The sequence below is a fragment of the Pongo abelii genome, chromosome 15 (assembly GCF_028885655.2).
Source record: "Pongo abelii isolate AG06213 chromosome 15, NHGRI_mPonAbe1-v2.0_pri, whole genome shotgun sequence".
In the NCBI taxonomy this organism is placed as follows: Eukaryota; Metazoa; Chordata; class Mammalia; order Primates; family Hominidae; genus Pongo; species Pongo abelii.
Window position 1 is genome coordinate 77,316,526 of NC_072000.2, and position 27,740 is coordinate 77,344,265.

The 27,740-nt window shown below is 41.6% G+C and overlaps 1 protein-coding gene and 1 pseudogene across 3 annotated transcripts in view; one reads left to right on the plus strand and one right to left on the minus strand.

Annotated features, from left to right (window-relative positions):
- Positions 1-790: 790 nt before the first annotated feature.
- RBM25 (RNA binding motif protein 25) overlaps positions 791-27,740 on the plus strand; it is a 60,809-nt gene continuing 33,859 nt past the window's right edge. For 2 of the 3 annotated variants that reach the window (XM_024231620.3, XM_054530792.1), the window contains exons 1-6: positions 791-930; positions 10,652-10,772; positions 15,345-15,394; positions 16,391-16,558; positions 22,479-22,536; positions 27,068-27,228. In XM_024231620.3, coding sequence (XP_024087388.1) covers positions 10,667-10,772; positions 15,345-15,394; positions 16,391-16,558; positions 22,479-22,536; positions 27,068-27,228 — 543 coding nt within the window. In that variant the 5' untranslated portion in view covers positions 791-930; positions 10,652-10,666. Of the gene's footprint in view, positions 931-8,861; positions 8,925-10,432; positions 10,539-10,651; positions 10,773-15,344; positions 15,395-16,390; positions 16,559-22,478; positions 22,537-27,067; positions 27,229-27,740 lie in introns of those variants that run through there. The other variant, XM_054530791.2, reaches the window with a different exon arrangement.
- Positions 6,979-7,631, minus strand: LOC103892382 (required for meiotic nuclear division protein 1 homolog; annotated as a pseudogene).

Below are 27,740 nucleotides of genomic sequence, written 5' to 3' on the forward strand. Positions count from 1 at the left end.
CCTTCATACTTCCAGCACTTAGCACAGCACCAGGAACTCAGGGAGGCAGTAACTTTATACTGAATACGTTTTATGCCTTCCTAGAAGCAAGCAGTTGAGAAAGGCGTATAACTAGATATTGCCTATAAGGGCCACCATTTGAATAACGTAATCATTTATGATTAATTTTATTCATTTCCATTAACTTAAGCTAAGTTTTTTTTTAGCACTTTTAGATTACAGAACGAAAGCTGTGTTAACTAGTATTACAGGATTTTTCACGTTTTTCCAAACATCTTCTAGCCACCTCTTTGGCCCTGCAACTACGCATAAGCTTTTGCTTTTCAAAAAACCTCCACAGCCTTTGCCAATTATTTGATCTCGAGTAGTTGTCATAACAGCACTTGGGGTTTAACACTAAGGTTGCGGATCGCGCCCAGTTATCAGTTCCTCGAACCTCAAGGAATCACAAAGCAAGGTTCTACGCCCCGAAAAACTACGAAAAGTGAGAAACCCACTAACACTCCTCGCTCCGTGCCCAGGCGGAACCTTGACCTCAAGATGGCGTCCCGTAGTCGTAAGATTCAGTCCGCTCCAATCAAACATGGTGGGTCATAATTTACAGTTCGGGCCTTTCTAGTAGCAGCTAGACGCTGCTTCTCTATGGTTATTCGACTCGGCTTGGTGAGTCAGAGCCAACAGCGGAGACGATCTATATGCGTTCTTCTCTATGGTTCCGCGTCCCCGCCCCCGGCCGCAGTGCACGCCGGGCAAGAGGAAGACCTCCAGCAGCTCCCCGCGCAGCGCGGCCGTATTTGCGGCCTGTGCGAGTAGGCGCTTGGGCATTCAGTCTCCCTGGCGAGCGGCGGGCAGAAATCTCGAACCAGTGGAGCGCACTCGTAACCTGGATCCCAGAAGGCCGCGAAGGCAGTACCGTTTCCTCAGCGGCGGGTGAGTTTGTGTCTCTGAACTCGTGTGGAAACCGGGAGACCGGGTGCCTCAGCTGGTGGAGGAGGAAAAGCCGGGGTAGCTGCGAAAGCGCCAGGGTGGGGTAGAGGTAAGGGGAGGCGCGGAGGCGGGGGTGGGGGAGGGGTCGGCACGAGGCTTGGTTTCTCCTCTTCTCTAAGGCCTGGAGAACCTGTGGGCCCAGCCGGAGCTGGTGGAGGCCAGACCTACGGCTTGAGCTTTCCGTCTTGCATTGTCGCCCACTTTCCCTTTCCCTTCCACGTTCCGCCGCGGAGTGAATCGTCTCTGCCCTTTCTGGGCTCCACGTTAGATACAAAACGATCGATCTGCCTCAGGGGAGCCCTTCCCTGAGCCCCCTTACTTACCGGAGCCCCACAGTAGGTTTTCGGGCCTGGGACACTCTCGCCCCAGCCGTTGCCTTGAAGTTAGCCTCTCCTCACCCTTTTTAGCGAGGTGCTGGCCGCCAACGGCTATCTTTCCCTTCCTCTTTGGCCATCTAGAGCCCGCCACCAAGTGAATGGGCCCCACTCCCTTGGAATTGAGCTAATACCTACCTTTTTAGCACTCTCCTGGCTTGCTTAAGATAGTCATGAATTTTGCCATCCTGCCTCTTTTGCGCATTGGAGGGTGCAGTAAACTGTATATCGCCATTCATTCTAGGCGATTACTAAGCTCCACATTAAAATGTTACTTTCTCATTTTTCTTTGGTCGTCAATCATGCTTTTAAATACGGTTTTCCGGAATAGACGTAGGACTATGAAGATTTTTCGGAGGTTATATAATATGGATTTGTATTGCCATGGAAATGCCATTTTGATACTGGGCAGAGTGGAGCCAAGAGAAGGGAAGAGATTGGACCTCTGTTGCACCCTACTGCTGTATTAGTGTGAAGTACTCTGTGTATTAGGCCGTTGGCAGTAATGTATAAATAATTTTTGTATTGTCTTTGGAGCTTTTAATTTTTTTAAAGGCTATTTCCAAAAACATTCAGAGGACTTGAAAGGGATTAAGTTGGTCATAAGTTACTCGTGATTCAAGTGAAACTTATACTATTATAATTCATTTAACTTAAAGCTATGGTTTTTCTTTTTCTTTTTTCTTTTTGTTTTAAGCTTTGGTTTTTGTTCCTCTGTAAAATGAACGTATCTATCGTTATTGGGGTTGGGGATTGAGAAAAACGTATGTAAAATCCTTCGTGTAGTATCCAGGTAACACACAGTAAGCATTTAAATCTATATTGACATAATTTGTTATTTAAGAATTTTCAATGAAATGTAAGAGTCCAACCCTGACTCTATAATTTTTTTTTGTTTTGTGTTTGTTTGGTTTTTGTTTGTTTGTTTGTTTTTTGAGGCAGAGTCTTGCTCTGTTGCCCAGGTCGGAGTGCGGTGGCGCGATCTTGGCTCACTGCAATCTCCGCCTGCCAGGTTCAAGCGATTCTCCTGCCTCAGCCTCCTGAGTAGCTGGGACTACAGGCGCGCGCCACCACGCCCGGCTAATTTTTGTAGTTTTTATAGAGGCGAGGTTTCACTGTGTTGGCCAGAATGGTCTCGATTTCCTGATCTCGTGATCCGCCCGCCTCGGCCTTCCAAAGCGGTGGGATTACAGGCGTGAGCCACCGTGCCCGGCCTTCTGAATGTATTTTTAAAGTAAAACTAGTCCATGTTAACATTGGGTAACTACTTCAGACCTAACAGGAATTTGGAATTTTCAAGTTATGTTTTTGTCCACAGACAAATTAGCAGTTTACTTTTCTTATTTACACGATTTAGTGAAAATTTACATTATTTTATTGCTTTGGAAGCAAAGGAATGATTTATGAATCTTATCTTGCTAAAACACTCTATTGTAGAGATCTCTTGATTGACTTTTCAAACACTATCACTGCCATTCACAAAAGGGGATTTTTGATTCTTCTTAAATAGCTTTTCTACCTTTTTTTGAAAACTGAAAGTTCCTGAAACTAAAAAGAAGAACAAAATTCCACCACCCAGAATTATTGGTATTGGCTTTTAACTTTTTATTTAGACATAATTTCAGATTTACAAAAAAAGTTGCAAGAATAGTACAAAAGAAATCTCAGATATCTTTCATCAGATTCCTCAAATGTTAACATTTTGCCAATTTGTTTTATCCTTCTCTTCTCTTCATAGGTTTCTTCTGAAATGTTTTGCTAGTAAGTTGCAGATACGATGCCCCTTAACCCATAAATACTTAAGTGTATTTCCTAAAAATTAGGACTAGTCTTATGTAACAACAGTACAACAATCAAAATCAGGAAACTAACATTGATAAAATACCTAATCTACAGTTCTTAAATAGATTTTGCCGATTTTTCTGAGTTGGTATACTTTTTTTTTTTTTTTTTTCTTTTTGGAGATGGAGTCTCGCTCTGTCGCCCAGGCTGGAGTGTAGTGGCGCGATCTCACCTCACTGTAACCTCCGCCTCCCGGGTTCAAGCAATTCTCTTGCCTCATCCTCCATAGAAGTTGGAATTACAGGTGCCCGCCACCATGCCTGGCTAATTTTTCTATTTTTAGTAGAGACGGGGTTTGACCATATTGTCCAGGCTGGTCTTGGAACTTCTGACCTCATGTGATCTGTGTGCCTTGGCCTCCCAAAGTGTCGGGATTGTGTGAGCCACCGCACTTGGCCAATATACCTTTTTTAAAATGGCAACTATATGAACTATATTGACATAGAAAATTCACCTATAAGTGCACAATTCAATGATTTTTTGGTAAATATACAAAGTTATGCATCCATTACCCCAAAAGGATTCCTTCTGTCTGTTTGCAAGTCACCCTGTTCCACCCCAGTTTCAGGCAGGCACTCATTTTTCTGTATAGATAGTAGTAGATAGCGCTGCTTTTTTGTTTTATTTGGTTTTTGGGATGGGGTCTCTTTCACCCAGGTTGGAGCGCAGTGCTACGATCTTGGCTCACTGCAACTTCTGCATTTCAGGCTTAAGCAATCCTCCCACCCCAGCCTCCCAAGTAGCTGGGACCACAGGTGCACACCACCATGCCTGGCTATTTTTTTGTATTTTTGGTAGAGATGGGGTTTCACCATGTTGCCCAGGCGGGTCTGGAACTCAGGCTCAAAGGATCCACCTGCCTCGTCCTCCCAAAGTGCTGGGATTACAGGTATGAGTCACTGCACCCAGCCTTGTTTTTGTTTTTAAAAAGATGGATTCTTCCTGTGTTGCTCAGGCTGGAGTGCAGTGGCTATTCACAGGCGTAATCCCACTATTGATCAGTTTGGGAGTTTTGCCCTTCTCTGTTGGCAACCTGGTGGTTCTCTCTCATCCCAGGAGGTCACAATATTAATGCTGAATGAACTTAGCATGAACACCTGATCAGTAGTGTGCTGCAGCCCAGAACTCCAGGGCTCAAGCGATCCTTCTGCATAGCTGTGACTATAGGCAGGCACAGGAGTGTTGCTCTTTAATCATTGAAAATGGTAAAACAGCAAAGTGGCAATGTCAGAAAAAGATCAACTCTTTTTTGGAGATTTCCAAACAATTGAGTATTTTCATACTTCTGAAAAGCTTTGCTGTAAAAGTAGTTTTTCTGTTAGGCATTTCCCATTCTTCTTTGAGCATAAAACACTTTTTTTTTTTCTAGGAATAATTCCTGCAGACCTGACACATAATTGGAAGTAGATATTGAATGAATGAGTGAGTTGTATGTGAATATTTGCTGAGAGGAATCTCAGTTCATTATCATTTCAGAAATTTGGCACGTAGTGCACTGATGGAACTAGTCTAAAATAATCTATCCTGGGAGAAATAATTTTGTTTCTATCTGGATAAGTCTACAATAGAGGAATGCTTATTAGCAGTGTTTTGCTATATTTTGCATACTTGCAGTATTCTTAAGAGCACAGAAAAAAATAGTTTGAAAGATTTAAAGAGAAAAAAGTGAAAAAAAGAAAAGCTGAGTGCATGCATATGTTGAGTACTAGAGATACGTCTTCAGGGTTTGTTTTTGGACCAGATTTCTTGAGATAAAATTTGCATACAATAAAATGCATCTGTTTTAATTTCAATGAGTTTAGACAAATGCATATACTTGTGTGACCACCACCACACTAGAGATAGGGAACCCTTCCATCATAGGTTTCTGTTATTTTATTTAATTTTTGGGGGGCCTCATTCTGTCGCCCAGGCTTGAATGCAGTGGTGTGAGCTCGGCTCATTGCAACCTCCACCTCCCGGGCTCAAGCGATTCTCCCGTTTCAGCCTCCTGAGTATCTGGGACCACAGGTGCATGCTACCACACCTCGCTAATTTTTTGTATTTTTGGTAGAGATGGGGTTTCACCATGCTGCCCAGGCTGGTCTTGAACTCCTGAGCTCAAGTGATCTGCATGCCTTGGCTTCCCAAAGTGCCGGGATTACAGGTATGAGCCACTGCACCTGGCCCAGGTTCCCATTTTTATTATCGTGGGCTATAGAGTTTCGTACTTAGCAGGAAAAGGTGCTTTGAACCTTCTAAAAGTGAGGTACTTTCAATATTTTTAAAAATGCTATGGAAGTGATTTCAGTGCCATAAGATAACTCTGCATTTCTCTCTCTTAAATCCCATGTGTAATACTGTCCCTCAGCAAATCCTATTGGCTGCCTTCAAAATATATCCAGGATCGAGCAACTTGATAGCACTTTCACCACTACCACCTGTTCCAGGCCACCATCTCTCCAAAACAAGGCTTTCCACATATCAAGAGACCACTAAAAGCATCCAGGATTCCTTTACCTATAAAGTTTTCTAAATATTTTAAGTATACTGTGTTTTTGAAGTTGAAGTTTAGTTTTATTGAATATGGTATTACCCCAATTTAAGTCAATTTAAGTCAAAGGAATTCTGAGGAAGTAGAGCTGTGAGCATGTAGGTCATGCTTTTCTGTTTTAAAGAAATGTCTAGTAAACAGGTAAACAGATACTCAACCTCATTAGTCATGAGGGAAATGTAAATTGAAATAAGAGTGTATTTTACTTATAAAATTGTGAGAATTTTGACACTGATCTATTCTAGCAGTGATGAGGATATAAGGAAAGGGCATACCCATATTCTGGTGGTGGGAATATAAATGCTAGTTTTCAGGGATGATTTTGGAGGTAAAGTTTGGATACATATAGTTTTTTTTTTTTTTGACATGGGGTCTCGCTCTGTCGCCCAGGCTGGAGTGCAATGGCGCCATCTTGGCTCACTGCAACCTCCACCTCCCAGGTTCAAGCGATTCTCCTGCCTCAGCCTCCTGAGTAGCTGGGACTATACAGGCACCTGCCACTACGCCCAGCTAATCAGATACATATAGTTCTAACCTGTATTAGAGAATTACCTGTACAGATGCATACAGTTATATGTCTATTATCTCCAGGAATGTTCAGCATTATTTGTGAGAGCTGAAAGTGGAGCCAGCTATTAATGTTGGTTAAATAAATATGTACTATAATAATTTACTGCATTGTTATTATTTTATTATTTTTGAGACAGTCTTGCTCTGTCGCCAGGCTGGAGTGCAGTGGCTTGATCTCGGGTCACTGCAGCCTCCGCCTCCCGGGTTCAAGCAATTCTCCTGCCTTAGCCCCCTGAGAGCTGGGACTACAGGCATGTGCCACTACGCCTGGCTAATTTTTGTAATTTTTTTCATGTTTTATTGCCTGTATTTTTTTTTTTTTTTTTTGAGACAGAGTCTTGCTTTGTCACCCAGGCTGGAGTGCAGTGGCTCAATCTTGGCTCACTGCAAGCTCCGCCTCCCAGGTTCAGGCCGTTCTCCTGCCTCAGCCTCCCGAGTAGCTGGGACTACAGGCGCCGGCCACTGCACCCAGCTAATTTTTTTTTTCTTTTGTATTTTTAATAGAGACGGGGTTTCACCGTGGTCTCGATCTCCTGACCTCGTGATCCACCCACCTCGGCCTCCCAAAGTGCTGGGATTACAGGGGTGAGCCACTGCGCCCGGCCTGTATTTTGTTTTTATATGTATCATTGATTCTTAAAAATTAAGATTTTGAATCTCTTTGGATATTTATTAGGCTTCAAAGATCTTGATGGAGAAGTCTGAGTTGACTGCCAGTTTCTTAAGTTGGCGGTAAGGCTGGGGTGCAGTGCACACTGGTTTAGCGTGAGCAGTGATCACTAAGCACATGAGCCATGGCCACCCCAACTTTACCTCATTCACAGACAGAACTGGAAGGTTGGTCCTGGATGGCTGCTTGGTCCTGGATGCTTTTAGTGGTCTCTTGATACGTGGAAAGCCTTGTTTTGGAATAAATGTTTCCATTGATACAGATGAGAAATACCTCTTTAATATTTTTATAAACCACTTAGACCCCAATAGATTTGGTTTGTGGGTCACTCTCTTGTGAGTACCAAAGGATTTCATGGTTGGAAGGTGTACCTTTTTGTCTTGGCAGTGAGCAGCATTTAATGGAGAGACAATGCTTGTATTTGATTTTTTTATTTTTTTTTTGGTTCATTTACAGGATCTGAGACTTATTCAAACCACCAGCTGTATTATCAGGAAGGAACAAATCCAAGTTTTGACGTATTGTCAGTGTGCTGCATGTTGTTTTTTCAAATTCCTTAAGTGGTTTTAACATTAGATGACCAATTCTTTGCACTGATGTGCTTTTGACAGTGTACGGTAGATCTGACCATGGCTCTGCGAAGTCTGGCTGGCATTATCACATCCCAAGCTCTCTGTCCGAAGAGAAGGAAGCGCCAGGGATGCACGCTTCCTTGGCTGGACTGCAGGGAAAGAGCTGCAGCACCAGTCTCTCACTACTGCAGCCACCCCCTCTCCTAATTTTTGCATTTTTAGTAGAGACGGGGTTTCACCATGCTGGCCAGGATGGTCTCGATCTCTTGACCTTGTGACCCGCCCACCTTGGCCTCCCAAAGTGCTGGGATTATAGGCGTGAGCCACCGCGCCCGGCCAATTTACTGCATTATAAAGAGTAGAATAAGACTTTATTTTTATTATTATTATTTTTTTAGACAGACTCTCTGTCACCCAGGCTGGAGTGTAGTGGCACGATCTCAGCTCAGTGCAAACTCCGCACCCTGGGTTCAAGTGATTCTCTTGCCTCAGCCTCCCGAGTAGCTGGGATTACAGACATGTGCCACCACACTTGGCTATTTTTTGTATTTTTAGTAGAGATGGGATTTCACCATGTTGGCCAGGCTGGTCTAGAACTCTTGACCTCAAGTGATCCACCTGCTTTGGCCTCCCAAAGTGTTGGGATTGCAGATGTGAGCCACCGTCCCGGCTTGGAATAAAACTTGTGAACTGACGTGAAGAGATGGCAATTATAATGAGGGAGAAATTCACATGATGTGATTGCTTGTAGAAAAATAAAAATTATTAGTTTATAGAAAGATATTAAGAAGAGCACAGCAGTAGATACCAAACTGTTGGGATTGGGGGCAAGGAAGTGGAAGACTTTTACACTTTTTATGTTTTCTGTTTTTATGTTTCTGTAAAACATAAAAGACAAAATAGTAGAGACAAATATTTTTGTTTGTTTGTTTTTTGAGACGGAATCTTGCTCTTGTTGCCCAGGCTGGAGTGCAGTGGCACACTGCAACCTCCACCTCCCTGGTTCAAGCGATTCTCCTGCCTAAGCCTCCCATGTAGCTGGGATTACAAGCATGCGCCACCGTGCCCAGCTAATTTTGTATTTTTAGTGGAGATGGAGTTTCTCCATGTTAGCTAGACTGGTCCTGAACTCCCAACCTCAGGTGATCTGTCCGCCTTGGCCTCCCAAAGTGTTGGGATTACAAGCGTGAGCCACCGCGCCTGGCCGACCCTGTTTCTTAAAAAAAAAAAAAAAAAAAGTGTGTTGCTGAAAATAAAGTTTGAGGTGAAAAAAATTTTTTTTTTTTTTTTTTTTTTTTTTTGTGACAGGGTCTTGCTCTGTCTCTCAGCCTCAAGCCATCCTCCTGCGTCAGCCTCCCAAGTAGTTGGGACCATAGGTATGCACTACCATGCTTGGCTAATTTGGAAATTGTTTTTAATACTAAAAATGCTAATATTTAAATATTAACATTAAATGGCAATACTTAACAAAATGACAAAGTTTTCTTTAACATGACAAACTGAGTGAAACAGTTAAATATGTTCTTTTTTTTGTTTTTCTTTTTCTTCCCACCCTGAGACAGAGTCTTCCTCTGTCACCCACGCTGGAGTGCAGTAGATTACAAGTGATTCTCCTGCCTCAGCCTCCTGAGTAGCTGGGATTACAGGTGCACACCACCATACCCTGCTAATTTGTGTGTGTGTGTATGTGTATTTTTAGTGGGGATGGGGTTTCACCATGTTGGTGAGGCTGGTCTCGAACTCCTGACCTCAGGTGATCCACCCGTTTTGACCTCCCAAAGTGTTGGGATTACAGGCATGAGCCACTGCAACCAACCTGTTGTTAAACTTTAAAAAATCAAATGCTAGCTTCTGATTCTTCAGTTTTGATTCAAGAATGGTTACAAGGTTTACTTTTAAGTTTAAAAAAACTATGACTTTTTTTTCTCTTGTCAAAAGTTGTATGTTCTCTTTATATTTGAATGGTTACTATATGACTGGAAGTCAGGAGTTTATTTCCCCCTACTGAGATGTATAGTTTATGAGCACATTTGTCTCTTAGGACGTGGCCAGCATTGAAGCAACAAATACTGTGTAACTTGGTACCTTTAGTTTTTAGGATTCTGATAGATAATAAGAAAAATGGGCTGGGCGTGGTGGCTCAGGCCTGTAATACTAGCACTTTGGGAGGCTGAGGCAGGCAGATCATGAGATCAGGAGACCGAGACCATCTTGGCCAACATGGTGAAACCCTGTCTCTACTAAAAAGATAAAAATTAGCTGGGCGTGGTGGCGCACACATGTAATCCCAGCTACTCAGGAAGCTGAGGCAGGAGAATTTCTTGAACCCAGGAGATGGAGGTTGCAGTAAGCCGAGATTGCACCACTGCACTCCAGCCTGGCCATAGAGCGAGACTCCATCTCGACAAAAAAAAAAAAGAAAGAGGCCAGGCATGGTGGCTCATGCTTGTAATCCCAGCACTTTGGGAGGCCAAGGAGGGTGGATCACTTGAGGTCAAGAGATGGAGACCATCCTGGCCAGCATGGTGAAACATGAGACAGGGGTCTCTACTGAAAATACAAAAATTAGTTGGGTGTGGTGGTACACTCCTGTAGTCCCAGCTACTCGGGAGGCTCAGGCAGGAGAATTGCTTGAACCCAGGAGGCGGAGGTTGCAATGAGCGGAGATTGCGCCACTGCACTCTAGCCTGTCCACAGACTGAGACTCTGTCTCAAAAAAAAAAAAAAAAAACAATGTATCAGAACACTTAAAAACAATTAGATACCCATCTGGATTCTCAGTTTGGTCTAAAAAGATTCGTTTATGTTTGGTATTTAATTTTTGGATATTAACTGAATCTCACAATTTTTTTCTTCCTTTATATGTATTCCTACATGATTGTAGGAGTCCGTCCTGAACTTGGATCATGTACATTTTGGAAACTTATTTTAGAAAAAATCTAAGTTGTAAGAATTCTCAATGAAAAGAGGGTCTTTGCCAACTTCTTTGGGTAAGAAAAGTTCAGAATTTTGCAGATACTCTAAAAATGAAAGTCAACAAAGAAGGCATATAAAATTGTGAAGTTTTCAAATAAAATGATTTGTCATGTCCTTTTTTCTTTAGACTGCTGCGGTAAGAATGTCTTTTCCCCCTCATTTGAATCGCCCTCCCATGGGAATCCCAGCACTCCCACCAGGGATCCCACCCCCGCAGTTTCCAGGATTTCCTCCACCTGTACCTCCAGGTAAGTTTGTTGATACTGTTTTTTGTTGTTAAACTTGTACTTTTGTCTTTGTGATACCAACTTCAGGAAAGTGTTAGATTTGTGACTGTGTTAGTGAAGATGCCTCTCAGCATCGTTTGGGAAATGTGGATGTTTCTTTCCTATAGCAGTGGCTTTTATATCTGGCTGAGTATCAAACTCATCTGGAAATTTTTTTTTTCTTCTCATCTGGAAAGTTTTTAAAAAATTATTTTTTTTCTTTTTTTTGAGCTAGAGTCTTGCTCTGTCACCTTGGCTGGAGTGCAGTGGCACGATCTCAGCTCACTGCAACCTCCACCTCCTAGGCTCAAGCAGTTCTCTGCCTCAGCCTCCTGAGTAGCTGGGATTGCACGCATCTGCCACCATGCCTGGCTAAGTTTTGTATTTTTAGTAGAGACAGGGTTTTGCTATGTTGGCCAGGTTGGTCTCGAACTCCTGGCCTCAAATGATCCGCCGGCCTCCGGCTCCCAAAGTGCAGGATTACAGGTGTGAGCCACCATGCCCGGCCTAAAAATTCTATATTTAAAAAAAATGGGTAATACATACACGTTGTTCAAAAACAAACAAAAAAAATACAGAAAGTAATACAGTGAAAAATTTTCTTCATATACTCCCATAACTGCTATTGCTATCCCCTTATTAAAAAGGGAAGCAATAAGGTTATTAGTTTTTTCTTTATTTTTCCAGATACTTAAAAGTGTATAAGTCAATATAAGTAAAGATTTATGGAGTTAAAAAAAATGTTCAGACCCTGCTCCAACCCCCTGAATCAGATCCTCAGAAATTGGGGCTCAGGATTCTTAATTTTTAACAAGTTCACAGGTAATTTTTGGCACTCATTTAAGCATGGAGAATCCACATTTGAGAACCATTATCCTGAAGTACATAGTTAACATTGCTTATTCTGGGTGTGGTGGTGCGTGTCTGTTGTCCTGGCTATTCAGGAGACTGAGGTGGGAGGATGGCCTGAGCCCAGGAGTTCAAGTCCAAAGCGTGGGACCTCATCTTTGAAAAAACAAAAATCTTTGCTTATAAGAAATTTTTCTTTTGACTTAAGAACATTGCAGTTGGCTGACTCATGATGGGTTGTTAATTCATACCATGTATGTTACGGGGGTTGTATAAACAGCACATTTGTCTTTATTTTGTTTGTGCGCGTGTGTGTATGTGTGTTTTGGGCGAGGCCTCACTTTGTTGCCCAGACTGGAGTACAGTGGCATGATCATGGCTCACTGCAGCCTTGACCTCCTGGGCTCCCATCTCAGCCCTCCTGAGTAGCTGGGACCACAGGCTTGTGCCACCATGTTCTGTTAATTAAAATTTTTTTAAAAAACATTTTATAAAGATGGGGGTCTCACCATCTTGTCCAGGCTGGTCTTCAACTTCTGGGGTCAAGGTATACTCCCGCCTCAGCCTTCCAAAGTTCTGGGATTTCAGATGTGAGCCCCTGCACCTGACCTTGTCTTTATTTTGGATTCAACTACTCATTGTAAAATTTTTAATTTATTGCCACAGGCTCAGCTTTGGGAGCCTTCTACCCTTAGGTCTGAAAAGCCCCAAGATAAATATGGGAATTTCTGTGGAATATTATTTAACACTTCAAGAATTGGGGGAAAATCATAATTTAAAAAAATCAGGCCGGGCACAGTGGCTTACGCCTGTAACCTCAGAACTTTGGGAGGCCAAGGTGGGTGGATCACCTGAGTTCAGGAGTTTGAGACCAGTCTGGCCAACATGGCGAAATGCCGTCTCTGCTAAAAATACAAAAAATTAGCCGGGCGTGGTGGCTCAGGCCTGTACTCCCAGCTACTCCGGAGGCTGAGGCAGGAGAATCGCTTGAACCTGAGAAGCAGAGGTTGCAGTGAGCCGAGATCATGCCACTGCACTCCAGCCTGGGCAACAAGAATGCAACTTTGTCTCAAAAAGAAAAAAAAATCAGAACAACTGTTTATGCACGTATATTATGGAATAGAATGCAGTACTTTAATAAGCTGTTTTAGACATTATGCTTGTAGTGGAGCTGCTTTAAGCTGTGCTTCTAGATAATCATGGATGTATATTTGTTATCATCAGCTGCCAGAGGAGTAATGTAAAAGTTTATACCACTCCTTTATTATCCTATGTAACAATTACTGATTTTAAGTAGTAACTTAGTTGTTTTATAATGGACCATAAATAGACTAAATTCTGCCGGAGGGCTCTAGCTAGCCCTTTGGACAAAATTTTTTCTTAAAATAAATTTTGCTGAAAGGAAATTCTGTTGAGAAAATGTTGCAGAAAACTGAATAAAGTTATCAGCCATCAAACAGATTAATAGTTATAGAAGGAAAGTGTTTTGAACAACTTTCATTTGGGCATCAGTTTTCTCTTTGGTCCGTATATCCTGATTTTCTTCATATATTTATAGGCTCATAATGCAGATCTGGATTTTAATTTTTAATTTATTAATTTTTTTGAGACAGGATCTCTCTTTGTCTCCCAGGCTCAGGGTACAGTGGCATAACCATAACTTAATGTGGCCTCTATCTCCTGGACTCAACTGGACTCCACTGATCCTCCTGCCTCAGCCTCCTGAGTAGCTGAGACTATAGGTGTGTGCCACCATGCCTGACTCAGATCCGTTTTTCGATGGGCCTTACTATAACCATGATGCAAAGCCCGAGTGTTCTAGAAGTTATCGGCTGGGCATGGTGGCTCATACCTGTAATCCCATCACTTTGGGAGGCTGAGGCAGGAGGATTTCTTGAACCCAGGAGTTCAAGATCAGCCTGGACAACATAGGGAAGAAAGACCCTGTCTTGTGGGGAGGTGGGGGTGGTGGCAGTAAGCTTAATCACTTGCTTAGAATCAGAAAAGATAGTTATGGAGAATCTGTGCTTTAATTTCCTTACCAGTAGATTGGGTTTATAGAAAATATTTTAAATTTCTTTGATTTTTTTTTTTTTTTTTTTTTTTTTGCTTTTTTTGAGAGTCTCACTCTGTCACTGGAGTGCAGTGGTGCCATTACGGCTCACTGCAGTCTCCGCCTCCTGGGTTCAGGTGATTCTCCTGACTCAGTCTCCCTAGTAACTGAAATTATGAGTGTGTGCCACCATGGTTGGCTAATTTTTGTATTTTCTGTAGAGATGGGGTTTTTCCATGTTGGCTCAAGCGATCTGCCTGTCTTGGCCTCCCAAAGTGTTTGGATTATGGGTGTGAGCTACTGTGTCCCCTCACTCCCCGCCTTTTTTTTTTTAAATAGAGTTTTGCTATGTTTCCTAGGCTAGAGTACAGTGGTTATACACACGCACAATGATAGCACACCGCAGCCTTGAACTCCTGGGCTCAGGGATCCTTGTGCCTCAGCTTCCAGAATAGCTGTAACTACAAGCATGATTTTATTTATTTATTTATTTATTTGGGACAGAGTCTTGCACTTGTCCCCCAGGCTGGAGTGCAATGGTGTGATCTCGGCTCACTGCAACCTCTGCCTCCCGAGTTCAAGCAATTCTGCCTCAACCTCCCAAGTAGCTGGGATTACAGGCACGCACCACTACGCCTGGCTAATTTTTGTATTTTTAGTAGAAACGAAACTTCTCCATGTTAGTCAGGCTAGTCTCAAACTCCTGACCTCAGGTGATTTACCCGTCTTTGCCTCCCAAAGTGCTGGCATTACAGACGTGAGCCACTGCGCCCGGCCCATGATTTTTATTTTCTGTGAAAGAACCAGGAATAACAAGATCTTCTTAGATTTCCACATAAATTTCTCATCTCATGCTTAAAATAACTTTCAAAGGATTTGTTTTTACTTTATTTATTTGACTAAATTTTATATGTTTATCGTGCACAACGTTTTGAAATAACATGTTGTGGAATGACTAAATTGAGCTAATTAACACATGGTGTATTACTTTACATACTTATTTTTTGTTGTTGTGAGAACACTCTAGATTTTAAGTGGAGATTTTCTCTTAGTTATTTTCAAGAATATAGTACACTTACTAACTGTATCACCATGCTGTACGACATGTTTTACCTTTTTTTTTTTTGGTCTTTTTTTTTTTTTTTTTTTTTCCTTTTTGTGGAGAACGGGGTCTCACTGTTTTGCCCAGGCAGGTCTCCATCTCCTGGGCTCAATCTATCCTCCCGCCTGTGCCTCCCTAAGAGTTGGAATTACAGGCGTGAGCCACTGCACCCAGCTGTTTTTACTTTTAAAGGATTCTTTAATAGCATTGTTCACCTATAAGTCAGTCTGTATTTGTGAAAGGCGTTGGTTTTGAGGATCACCGAACCACATGAACCCGAATGGATAACTGTCCAGAATTTTATGCTCTTTAAGTCAAAAGCATATTGAGGTGGTCATATTGTTTTCAGGATAGTCTTTTTTTGTAAGTTTACATGGACCAACCTGATACCACATTCCTTTTGAAAATAAGATAGTATTTGTCAGTATTTCATTTTCATTTGTCCTATATTTCCACTTACGTTAATTATGAGTAAGGATACTTAATTGTGTGGCATGTTGTTGATAGAGAATGCAGTCATATAAAATCAGTGTGGTTTTTCTTTTCTTAGGGACCCCAATGATTCCTGTACCAATGAGCATTATGGCTCCTGCTCCAACTGTAAGTATAACTTAAAGGAGGAATCATGAGTTATGGTAGTACTAGTGCTTTTAAGCTAAACAGTGTGATAAACTTAGATAAATTATGAGTATTTAAAAGAATAACAAGGACAGAATGATAGCACCCCTGTAGAGCATATCATTTATTTGAATAAGTATCATTTTCACTTAGGTGTGCGTATATGCAGTTGCCTCTGCAATGTACTCCCTAAGTAGATAATTCTGTGGTTTTCCTGTTACTCTCTAGACTCTTCATATACTTGTTATTACACATTTAGGACTTTGGCTCTTCATTGCCTTCTCATCTTGGTCCTGGGAGATGGGAGAAGGATGTGACATGTCTGATCTCTTAAAAGAACATAGGAATCCTTGTAAAAATTAAAATTTTGAAATGAAATTTGTGTGGAGTACCTTTTACATGTTTCCTCCTACCTTCCTAAGGTATATGACCTAAGGCATAAATTTTAAATGTTCAAGACATAGGCCAGGATCACCTGAGGCCAGGAGTTCAAGACTAGCCTGGCCAATATGGTGAAACCCTGTCTCTACTAAAAATACAAAAAATTATCTAGGCGTGGTGGCACGCACCTGTAATCTCAGCTACTCGGGAGGCTGAGGCAGGAGAGTCCCTTGAACCCAGGAGGCGGAGGTTGCAGTGAGCTGAGATTATGCCACTGCACTCCAGCCTGGATGACAGAGTGAAATTCCGTTTCAGAAAATAAAAGTAAAAATTATGTCTTAAACATAACAAAGTTTTCTTGGTTATATTTGTTTCTTTTTTAAGAAAAAAGGTAATCTAGTAGTAGAAGTTTACTTGTCACAAATAAGTTTGCATTAATGAAATGTGCTATGCACTTTAGGAGCTTTAGAAGCATACAAGCATGCAGAGCTTAAATAATGTGCTGTATATATTTAATCCTGATGTTTTTAGCCTAATGTTAATTGTGGTAGGAAATCTAATTGCTGGATCAATTTTTATTTTGTTTCTTCACCTTAGGTCTTAGTACCCACCGTGTCTATGGTTGGAAAGCATTTGGGCGCAAGAAAGGATCATCCAGGCTTAAAGGCTAAAGAAAATGATGAAAATTGTGGTCCTACTACTACTGTTTTTGTTGGCAACATTTCCGAGAAAGCCTCAGACATGCTTATAAGACAACTCTTAGCTGTAAGTTAAACTGTTTATTTTTCATTAAAATTTTTTTATCATTCTACATTTCAAACTTAAGCAGAAAGAAGACTTTCAGTGATTGCTTTTTATTTTAAAAAATTTCAATCCTGCAGCAAAGGTGAAAGTATAGTGAACACATTTGTATTCTTTTCCTAGATTCACCAATGAACATGTTTAGATACTTTATGTACACGTGTACCACACACACTTCTTTTCTTGGATAATTGAAAGTAAATTGTGACATGACATTTCAGCTGCGAATCCTTCGTTTATCTCCTAAGAGCAACGACATTCTGCTACATAATCATAATGCCACTATCACACATGAAATTTGGCCAGGTGCAGTGGCTTTTGCCTGTAGTTGTAATCCTAGTCCTTTGCGAGGCTGAGGCAGGGAGGATCTCTTGAAGCTAGGAGTTCGAGAGCAGCCTGGACAACATATCGAGACACATCTTTACAAAAAATTAAAAAATAATAGGGCCAGGTGCAGTGGCTCATGCCTGTAATCCCAGCACTTCAGGAGGCCGAGGTGGGCGGATCATTTGTGGTCAGGAGTTCGAGACCAGCCTGACCAACATGGTGAGCCCCCATCTCTACAAAAAATACAAAAATTAGCCAGGCGTGGTGGTGTGTGCCTGTAATCCCAGCTACTCGGGTGGCTGAAGCAGGAGAATCCCTTGAACCCGTGAGATGGAGGCTGCAGTGAGCTGAAGTCGCGCTACTGTGCTCCACCCTGGGCGACAGAGCGAGACTCCATCTCAAAAAAATAATGACAAGAATTAAAAAATAAAAATAAAAAAGCCGGGTGTGGTGATGCACGCCTGTAGTCCTAGCTGTTCAGAATTTGAGGTGGGAGAATTGCTTGAGTCTAGGAGTTCAAGGCTGCAGTGAGCTATGATCTTGTAATTGCACTCCAGCCTGAGCAAGAGAGTCTCTAAAACAAAAAAAATATAAAATTGATATAATATTGTTAACTAATGCACGTGTAGTTCATATTTAATTTTCCCAGTAATGGCCATAATATTAATAGTTGTTTTATTTTTCATCCATGATCCAATGAAAGATTTTTATATACTTTTGAGACAGATTTGCTCTGTCACACAGGCTGAATGCAGTGGTGACATCTCGGCTCACTGCAAACTCTACCTCCTGTATTTAAGCGATTCTCATGCCTCAGCCTCCCGAGTAGCTGGGATTACAGGCGCATGCCATGACGCCTGGGTCATTTTTGTATTTTTTTAGAGACAAGGTTTCGTTATGTTGTCCAGATTTGTCTTGAACTCCTGGCGTCAAGCAAACCGCCTGCTTTGGCTTCCCAAAGTGTTGAGATTACACGCATGGGCCACCACACCTGGCCTGGGTTAATATTTTGAGACTGTGAGTCTTTTTCCCCAGTGACCTTAAACAGTGATTTTAGCATCCAGTGATGATTGACTGATTCCTTTTAAAGTTTTATTCTGAGCTTGAATAGTAGTAAGTTATTTAAATTTGGTAAACTTGTTGATTCACTTTTTTTTACCTTTTTAAGATTTTATCTTGATGATACATGTACGTTGTTAAGTGAAATAATGCTGAATGATTGTATAATAAAACAAGGCCAGGCACCGTGGCTCACACCTGTAATCCCAGCACTTTGGGGGGCCAAGGTGAGCGGATCACTTGAGGTCAGGAGTTTGAGACCAGCCTAATCAACATGGCGAAACCCCGTCTCTACTAAAAATACAAAAATTAACCAGGTGTGGTTGTGGGTGCCTGCAATCCCAACTACGCAGGAGGCTGAGGCGGGAAAATCATTTGAACCTGGGAGGCAGAGGTTGCAGTGAGTTGAGATGGCGCCACTGCACTCCAGCCTGGGTGACAAAGTTAGACTTTGTCTCACACACAAAAAAAGGAGTTTGGAAGAATGACTATATTCTGCACTGAGAGGATCTGCAAAGATGTCATTCTTCGTCTGTATCCCAGAATCCTGTATAGGTTCTCTGTAAGGACAGGGCCAGGGTTACCTCAACCTGTGGTTCACCTCATGAGTAGTTCAGTATGAGTCCTGCAATCTTGTCATCCTCTGGAAATATTGTTGCCTGCTCTCCTTATGCCCCTCTGAGATGCTGGGCAGTTACTTTACATCATTCATGATTCTTGTTCCTCAACTCTTCATATTTAAGAAATTCCTGTTCTTTTAGAAAACTGGATCTCCTGGGCACTCTGTAAGTTTTAATTAACTGGTCTGAGGATGTTTTGGGTTTCTCAGTTTCATTTTCTTCCTTTACTTCCATGGGATTTTTGGTAATTTCAGTCTGAAGCCTGACTCCATTTTTATTCTTGAGTTTTCTCCTGGGTTTCTTTTCACTGCAGCCACAAGGCCTAATCTGGGGTCTGCAGAGAACTAGCACTTACTCTCCTCTAATGGAATTCAGGAAAGTCAGAAGGTACTGGAGTGTAGAAATGTGTTTGCTTCTGTCTGCTTCTGGAAGTCTCTGTTTTGCTATGTTATTACTGCTAATGCTTTCTCCCTAGGTGTATGTGAAAAGATTCTCATCACATATTCTCATAGAAGTGCAATTTCTGAGTCTTAGGGCATGCTTATCTGCAGCTTTACAAGATAATTCCCCACCAGTTTATTTATATTTACTGCAGCAGTGTCATGTCCGAGTTTCTATTCTTACACTTTTTTTTTTTTTTTTGAGATGGAGTCTTGCTCTGTAGCCCAGGCTGGAGTGCAGTGGCACCGTCTCGGCTCACTGCAAGCTCCGCCTCCCAGGTTCATGCCATTCTCCTGCCTCAGCCTCCCAAGTAGCTGGGACTACAGGCACCCACCACCACGCCCGGCTAATTTTTTGTATTTTTAGTAGAGACAAGGTTTCACCATGTTAGCCAGGATGGTCTCGATCTCCTGACCTCGTGATCCGCCTGCCTTGGCCTCCCAAAGTGCTGGGATTACAGGCGTGAGCCACCGCGCCTGGCCCTCTTATACATCTTTTTTAACAGTTGGTGTTTATTTAGACTTTTACATTGTGTTGTGAAATACCTTATTCCTATTTCAATATGCCTTTTTACTGTTCTTTCTTCATAATTTTGGTATTATATGTTGACATGTTATGGTAGCTTGAGGCCTAAACTGTTAAAGGCCTCAGTCTCCCTTCCCCAGCTTCCTTACAGGTGTTACAAGATGGCGAACTTGTTAATAAGTGTTATTATGTAAATAGTTTTAGCAGAACTAGGTTATGTGCTATGATTGTATTTTCTTTTCTTTTCTTTCTTTCTTTTTTTTTTTGAGATGGAGTCTCACTCTGTTATCCAGGCTGGAGTGCAGTGGCATGATCTCAGCTCACTGCAACTTCGCCATCCGGGGTTCAAGTGATTCCTGCCTTAGCCTCCCGAATAGCTGGGATTATGGATGCCTGCTACCACACCTGGCTAATTTTTGTATTTTCAGTAGAGACGGGGTTTCACCAGGTTTACCAGGCTGGTCTGGTACTTCTGACCTCCAGTGATCTCCCTGCCTCAGCCTCCCAAAGTGCTGGGATTAAATGCGTGAGCCACTGTGCCTAGTCCATTTTCTTATTTTTATTTTTTATTTTTGAGACAGAGTCTCGCTCTGTTGCCCAGGCTGGAGTGCAGTGGTGCAATCTCAGCTCACTGCAACCTCCGCTTCCTGGGTCAGTGATTCTTCTGCCTCAGCCTCCCAAGTAGCTGGGATTTCAGGCACCCGCCACCATGTTCGGCTAATTTTTGTATTTTTAATAGAGACGGGGTTTTACCATGTTGGCCAGACTGGTCTCGAACCTTTGACCTGAAGTGATCCACCCACCTTGGCTTCCCAAAGTGTGGGGATTCTTTTCCCTTCTTTTCTAGAGCCCCTCCTGTCAGATCCCTTTGTTCGTCTCATGTATTCTGGTTCCTCTAAGTCTACTTTTATCCTTGGATTTTTTCTGTCTTTTCTAGTATTCCCCTTATTGCTCTTCTGTGTTGGATGGTTTGGATCCTATATCTTGCTTGTGCCGACACATGCCGACACATAGTAGTTCCTGTTATATTGGGATGATACATCCTCTGTATGTGATGTACATGGTATATATGGGTGTGTGGTTGGTAACTTTTCTGAATCTAAGTCTGAAGTGCTTTTTATTTCATGTGGTCAGTAGTTTACTGGGATATAGAATCCTGTGTTGAAGCTTATCTTCCTCACATTGAAGATGTTGCCTTATCGTGTTACGACATCTGATGATGGTTTTCAGAAGTCCCGCATCATTCTGAATGCTCTTTGTGTGTGAAGTGTTTTTCCCTGGAATGCCTCTCCTAGTGAAGAGTTGACTGATTGGAGGTTTTAGTTCCTAATTATGTGAAATTCTTCGAATGTTTATTTGATTTTCTTATTTTTTTTATATAATTGTGTTGGTCACTTACCTGGTGGGCCATTTCGTTCTGGAGACTTTTTTCAGGAGAAATTTTTGGGCTATTTGAGAATTCTTTTTACTTTCTTCAGGAACTCTGTTCGGATGTTGAGCTTCCAGGTTTGACCTATGTGTTTTTAATTTCCTATTTTCCATCTCTTACTATATTGTACGGGTTCTTGGGATTTGTCCTTAACTTTACCTTCCAGACTTCCATTGAAATATTTATTTTTAATGCCATGTTTCAAGTTTCCATTGGTTTTCTCTTGTTCTCTGAAGATTTCTCACCTACAACCTCCCTCTGTCTTTTTTTTAACTGGGTAGAACTTTATTTTATTTTTCTTTTTTGAGACAGTCTGGTTCTGTTGCTCAGGCTGGAGTGTAGTGACATGATTACAGCTCACTGCAGCCTCCATTTCCTGGGCTCAAGCCATCCATCTGTCTCATCCTCCTGAGTAGCTGGGACCAGTGGTGTGTGCCACCACGCCTGCCTAATTTTTCTGTTTTTGTAGAGATGGTGTCTCCCTATGTTGCCCAGGCTGGTCTTGAACTCCTGGGCTCAAGCAGTCCTTCCACATCAGCCTCCCAAAGTGTTGGGATTATAGACGTGAGCCACACCTGGCTGCTTTTATTTTTAAAGTATTATAGTGTCCCACCGTTCAGATAACCTGCCATCCTTCACATTTTGGAATATTTCTCTTTATTTTACAGAAAGTTGTTTTTGTTTATAGTTAACGTCTTGCTGTGTATCTGCATTTTCTTTTCCCAAGTTATTTTTGCATACCGTATCAAGCATTTTCCCATGTTAAAAATCCTTGATGGCTGGGCGCAGTGGCTCATGCTTGTAATCCCAGCACTTTGGGAGGCTGAGGCGGGCAGATCACGAGGTCAGGAGTTCAAGACCAGCCTGGGTAATGTAATGAAACCCCGTCTCTACTAAAAATAAATTAAAAAAAAAAAAAACAGCCAGTCATGGTAATGCCTGCCTGTAGTCCCAGCTACTTAGGAGGCTGAGGCAGAAGAATCGCTTGAATCTGGGAGGTGGAGGTTGCAGTGAGCCAAGATCACGCCACTGCACTGCAGCCTGGGTGACAGAGCGAGCCTCCCGTCTGAAAAGAAAAAAAAGTCCTTTATAAATACATACATATTGTTTCAAAACATTTCTTTGTAGGTTCATAATATTTACTTAAATTTATTATAGTTTGTTTTAACCATTCTAATTTTAGGCATTTAGGTTTACGTGTTTATTTTGTTAGGATAAGTAGTGATGCGAAACTTTTAATAAAAGGTGAACAATGTTCTGCAAATGAAGAATCAGTAAGAATTTATATTTTTCTTTAAATGATTTGTTGTTCATTTCTTTCATGTGATAAGTTTGTGGGAATTGCAAAAATTTTCGCAAATGTAGTTGCTGGTTTTTTATTTTATGTTTTTTATCCCTAGTAGAAATATAATTTTGCTTTTAGTTACATTAAAAATTATTTTGTTAAATGGTAGCAATCTTTTTGTTTTGTTTTCTTTTTAAGAAATGTGGTTTGGTTTTGAGCTGGAAGAGAGTACAAGGTGCTTCCGGAAAGCTTCAAGGTATGTCATTTTTTTCCTTATTTGCTGAAATCACTTTAACCTGTGTGCTTAAATCACTTTGCATGACTTACTCTCATTGTCTTTATCAGTAAGACTTATTTTATTAGCACTTTTTGTCCTCTTTTTTATTAAAATAGGGTTAAAAGGGAGTTTGGGAAAATATTGGCTGAGAATTGAGATCAGAAGGAGGAAAAAGGTGTAACAGGAAAGGAAAAAATTAAATTTGCTCAATTTAACTGGTTTCTTGTTTTTTCAAAAATCTCTTTTGTCTCAAGAAATGACTGCATGATCAAGATGGAACAATTAGTGTTAGTAAGGGAGAAGAAGAGACAATCATGGCCTGTTAACTTTTTTTTTTTTTTTGAGACCTAGTCTCACTCTGTCACCTAGGCTGGAGTGCAGTGGCGTGATCTTGGCTCACTGCAACCTCTGCCTCCTGGGTTGGAGCAGTTCTCCTGCTTCAGCCTCCTGAGTAGCTGGGATTACTCAGCCTCCTGAGTAGCTACTCCTGAGTAGCTGAGTAGCCACCATGCCCGGCTAATTTTTGTATTTTTAGTAGAGATGGGGTTTCACCATGTTGGCCAGGCTGGTCTCAAACTCCTGACCTCAGATGATCCACCTGCCTTGACCTCCTAAAATGCTGGGATTACAGGCAGGAGCCACCACACCCGGCCTCAAATGTCAATTTTTTAAATAGTTCATTTGATTCAGGATCTATATGAAGTCTACACATTGCAACTAGTTGGTAATTTGTTTTAAGTCTCCTAATATTTTATTATTAGCACCATCCTCTAACCAACTGAGCTAACTGGCCAGACTCTTAATATTTTAAGTTATTCTATTTCTAATTTTCCTTGCAGTTTATTTGTTGAAGAAACTGGGTCATTTGTGCAGTAGTATTTTTTAAGTTGAGTTTTGCTGAATGCAGCTCCAGTACTATAATTTGCTATTAATGTATCCTCTGTATTTTCTGTAAAGTGGTCAGTAGTTGTACTTGATGTGTGCTGTGTGGTGTTTTGTTTTTTTTGTTTGTTTGTTTTGTTTTGTTTTGTTTTTGGAGGAGTTTCGCTCATCTTGCCCAGGCTGGAGTGCAATGGTGCGATCTTGGCCCACTGCAACTTCCACCTCCCAGGTTCAAGCAATTCTCGTGCCCCAGCCTCCCGAGAAGCTGGGATTACAGGCATGTGCCACCATGCCTGGCTAATTTTTTATTTTTGGTAGAGACGGGGTTTCTCCATGTTGGTCAGGCTGGTCTTGAGCTGCTGACCTTGTGATCCGCCCACCTCAGCCTCCCACAGTACTGAGATTACAGGCACGAGCCACCGCTCCTGGCCGCTATTTTTTTTTTTTTTTTTTTTTTAATGCTTTTATTCTAGCACCTTATAGCAAGAATACTATAAAGGTAGTATTCTTCCATCAGGGAACACATGTGAGATTGTCTTTTTTTGTATGTGTAATAAGATCAGTGTTGCCAGTGCCTAGATTGATTAATTCATTAGGAAGTAATTCATCAGTAGTCTTTTTTTTTTTTTTTTTTTTTTTTTTGAGACAGAGTCTTGTTATGTTGCCAGGCTGGAGTGCAGTGGTGCAATCTTGGCTCACTGCAATCTCCAACTCCCTGATTCAAACAATTCTCCAGCCTCAGCCTCCCGAATAGCTAGGATTACAAGCACGTACCACCCCACCCAGCTAATTTTTGTACTTTTAGTAGAGACGGGGTTTCGCCATGTTGGCCAGGCTGGTCTCGATCTCCTGACCTCGTGATCTGCCCGCCTTGGCCTCCCAAAGTGCTGGGATTACAGGCGTGAGCCATCGTGCCCAGCCTCATCAGTAGTCTGTTTTGAAGAATTCTATCATTCTTTCATTGAGGAACAAATCTTTTTCATATATTAGTAGAATGCTTCTTTATGGAGAAAGTTGCCCCTGCATCTACTGTTTGGTAACTTAGAGGCATTTTTATTGTTTTGAGATGGAGTTTTTCGCTCTTGTTGCCCAGGCTGGAGTGCGATGGCACCATCTCAGCTTGCTGCAACCTCCGCCTCCTGGGTTCAAGCGGTTCTCTTGCCTCAGCCTCCTGAGTAGCCAGGATTACAGGCGCCCACCACCACGCCTAGCTAATTTTTTGTTTTTTTTTAGTAGAGGCGTGATTTTGCCCTGTTTGCCAGGCAAGTCTTGAACACGTGACTTCAGGTGATCCACCCACCTCAGTCTCCCAAAGTGCTGGGATTATAGGCTTGAGCCACCATGCCTGGCGTAGAGGCATATTTAATACAGAAAAGGCAGGATAGATGCCCTGGCTTTCTTTCTTAAAACAATGAGTTGGTATCCTCAGCATTCTCTAGCAGTGACTGATTTTCTTTTTTCTTTTGAATTATTGTGAACTTATGAATTGAAGCATATTTAGCGTTATTGTATTTAATGTGGATTCATTGTAGTTATTATCACCATTAAAGCTTAACTTAAATTGTCTCTGCACTTTACATCTCCAGGGGTTTTGACATGACCCTGAACACCTTTGACAGCTGCTTTGTTATCTTGTATGACAATTTGTTCCAAGGTCATCTAGTATAATAGGTTTTCGGCCCCAGACCTAGAATCAGCCATTTCTCCAGGGGAAATTGTTTTGAAGATCATGATCTGGACAACTAGGTGCACTCATATTAACAGTGGTTTGGGATGGGCATGGTGGCTCAAGCTTATAATCCCAGCACTTTGGGAGGCCGAGGCAGGCAGATCAAGAGATCAAGACCATCCTGGCCAACATGGTGAAACCCTGTCTCTACTAAAAATACAGAAATTAGCTGGGTGTGGTGGTGCGCGCCTGTAGTCTGAGTTACTCAGGAGGCTGAGGCAGGAGGATCGCTTCAACCCAGGAGGCAGAGTTTGCAGTGAGCCGAGATCGCACCACTACACTCCAGCCTGGCGACAGAGTGAGACTCCGTCTAAAAAAAAAAAAACAGTGGTTTGGTGTTTGCTTTTAGGTTTTTCCAGTCTATACTAATACTAATTCAGATTCAGGACTAAAAGGTTTTTATTTAACCTGTTTTGTCATATATTTGTATCTCCTTTTTCCCCCCACTGAGTTCCCCGAGTTTCAAGGCCATTGGGGATGATAAACTATTAATTACTGAGTTGCTTTATCTCGCATTGCACATATAACAGTTTCACACTAACAACATTGACACTATCATCAGCAATATGAGCATTTAAAATTACTTTTCTTTTTTTTTGAGACAGGGTCTCTCTCTGTTGCCCAGGCTGGAGTGCAGTGGGGCAATCTCAGCTTACTGCAACTTCTGCCTCCCGGGTTCAGGCAGTTCTCTTGCCTTAGTCTCCCTAGTTGCTGGGACTACAGGCATGTGCCACCACACCCAGCTAGTTTTTGTATTTTTAGTAGAGAGAGGGTTTCACCATGTTGGCCAGGCTGATCTGGAACTACTGATCTCAGGTAATCTGCCCGCCTCTGCCTCCCAGAGTGCTGGGATTACAGGCGTGAGCCACTGTGCCTGGCTTAAAGGTACTTTTTTGAGGGGCATATCTGTTTGTCTTTATGATATATCACACTGAAAATGTTATAGTCAAATTTACTATTTTAATATCAGTAGTTTTTTTCTGTTTCATGTTGTTATATACATATTTAGATTTATTTGATTTTATTTTCAATTTGTTGGTTGCTCTTCTTAGATTTAATTTTGTTTTAATATCTCTGTTAAAGTCATCTTAATAGTGAGATTGACTAGTTATAAAAGGAAATAGATATAAGTAAAATAGACTGGTAACTAGGATACAAGATGACTAATTCTGTAATTTAACATCTCAGAATTGAAAAGTGCATTGTTTGTGTTCCTGCAGTCTGTTCTTTCTTGTGGCTGTTTGGAAGTCTAGATAGGGTGAATTTATGAAATAACTGACTCCTTTTTTTTTTTTTTTTTTTTTGAGACAGAGTCTCGCTCTTTCGCCCAGGCCGGACTGCAGTGGCGCTATCTCGGCTCACTGCAACCTCCGCCTCCTGGGTTCACGCCATTCTCCTGCCTCAGCCTCCCGAGTAGCTGGGACTACAGGTGCCTGCCACTGCATCTGGCTAATAATTATTTTTGTATTTTTAGTAGAGACAGAGTTTCACTGTGTTAGCCAGGATGATCTTGATCTCCTGACCTTGTGATCCACCCGCCTTGGCCTCCCGAAGTGCTGGGATTACAGGCGTGAGCCACCGCGCCCGGCCAGTTGACTCCTTTTAATCATGAATTTCATTGACTCTGCTAAATATTTTATTAGAGCTTCTAATGAATAGCAGTTTGTCTCATTTGAATTTTTCTTCCTCTCCTCTGTTTTTCCCTTTTTTTCCCCTTTGGTTGTTTGAGGGTACTAAAAGTGAAATGGTTATCAAAGGGAATTGGTGGACAGGGGTGGAATTATGAATTGAGTGGTCTTTGTATTAAAACATTTGGACTCTAGTGATTTTACTTTTCCATAACTTTTTTTCTTTTGTAAGTGAATTGATATTTCACTAATTGTTTTCATCAATTGCTAGCCTTCGGATTCTGTGAGTACAAGGAGCCAGAATCTACTCTCCGTGCACTCAGATTATTACATGACCTGCAAATTGGAGAGAAAAAGCTACTTGTTAAAGTTGATGCAAAGACAAAGGCACAGCTGGATGAATGGAAAGCAAAGAAGAAAGCTTCTAATGGGGTATGTTTTCTGTCGTGTTATGTTTTCTAGGCCAGACTGTGCTATTTCAGTGTAATGCTTCTCATTATAAATGAATCTAATACGGGGCTTCAAAAGATCATGATGTATGTGCTTGTGGCTTAAATGTAGGAGGGTATTTTATAGTTTGTAGTTATTTTAAGTCTTATCTACCCATAGTGGGTGGATGACTGTTGGTTTGCTTGTTCCAGGTTGGGATGAAAGTAGTAAGGGAGGCTGGACAAGGTTAACTTGCCAGAGAAAGCACTGGTACAGACTATTCCAAACAGAGCTAATTCATTAAGGCAGCTTTGTAAGTAAGTACAAAATATATTTCAACCTACACAATTTTTATTAGTTTCCCTCTCTTTTAGAAGTACACCGACTCTAAAATGAATGAAAGTCTGATTACTTGCCTTAGCTTGGGGGCTTTATCCAAGCTATACTAAGTGAAGCTAAAATAAAGGACATTGTTGTATATTGTGTTGTAATGTATACATTATTACCCCCTCAGC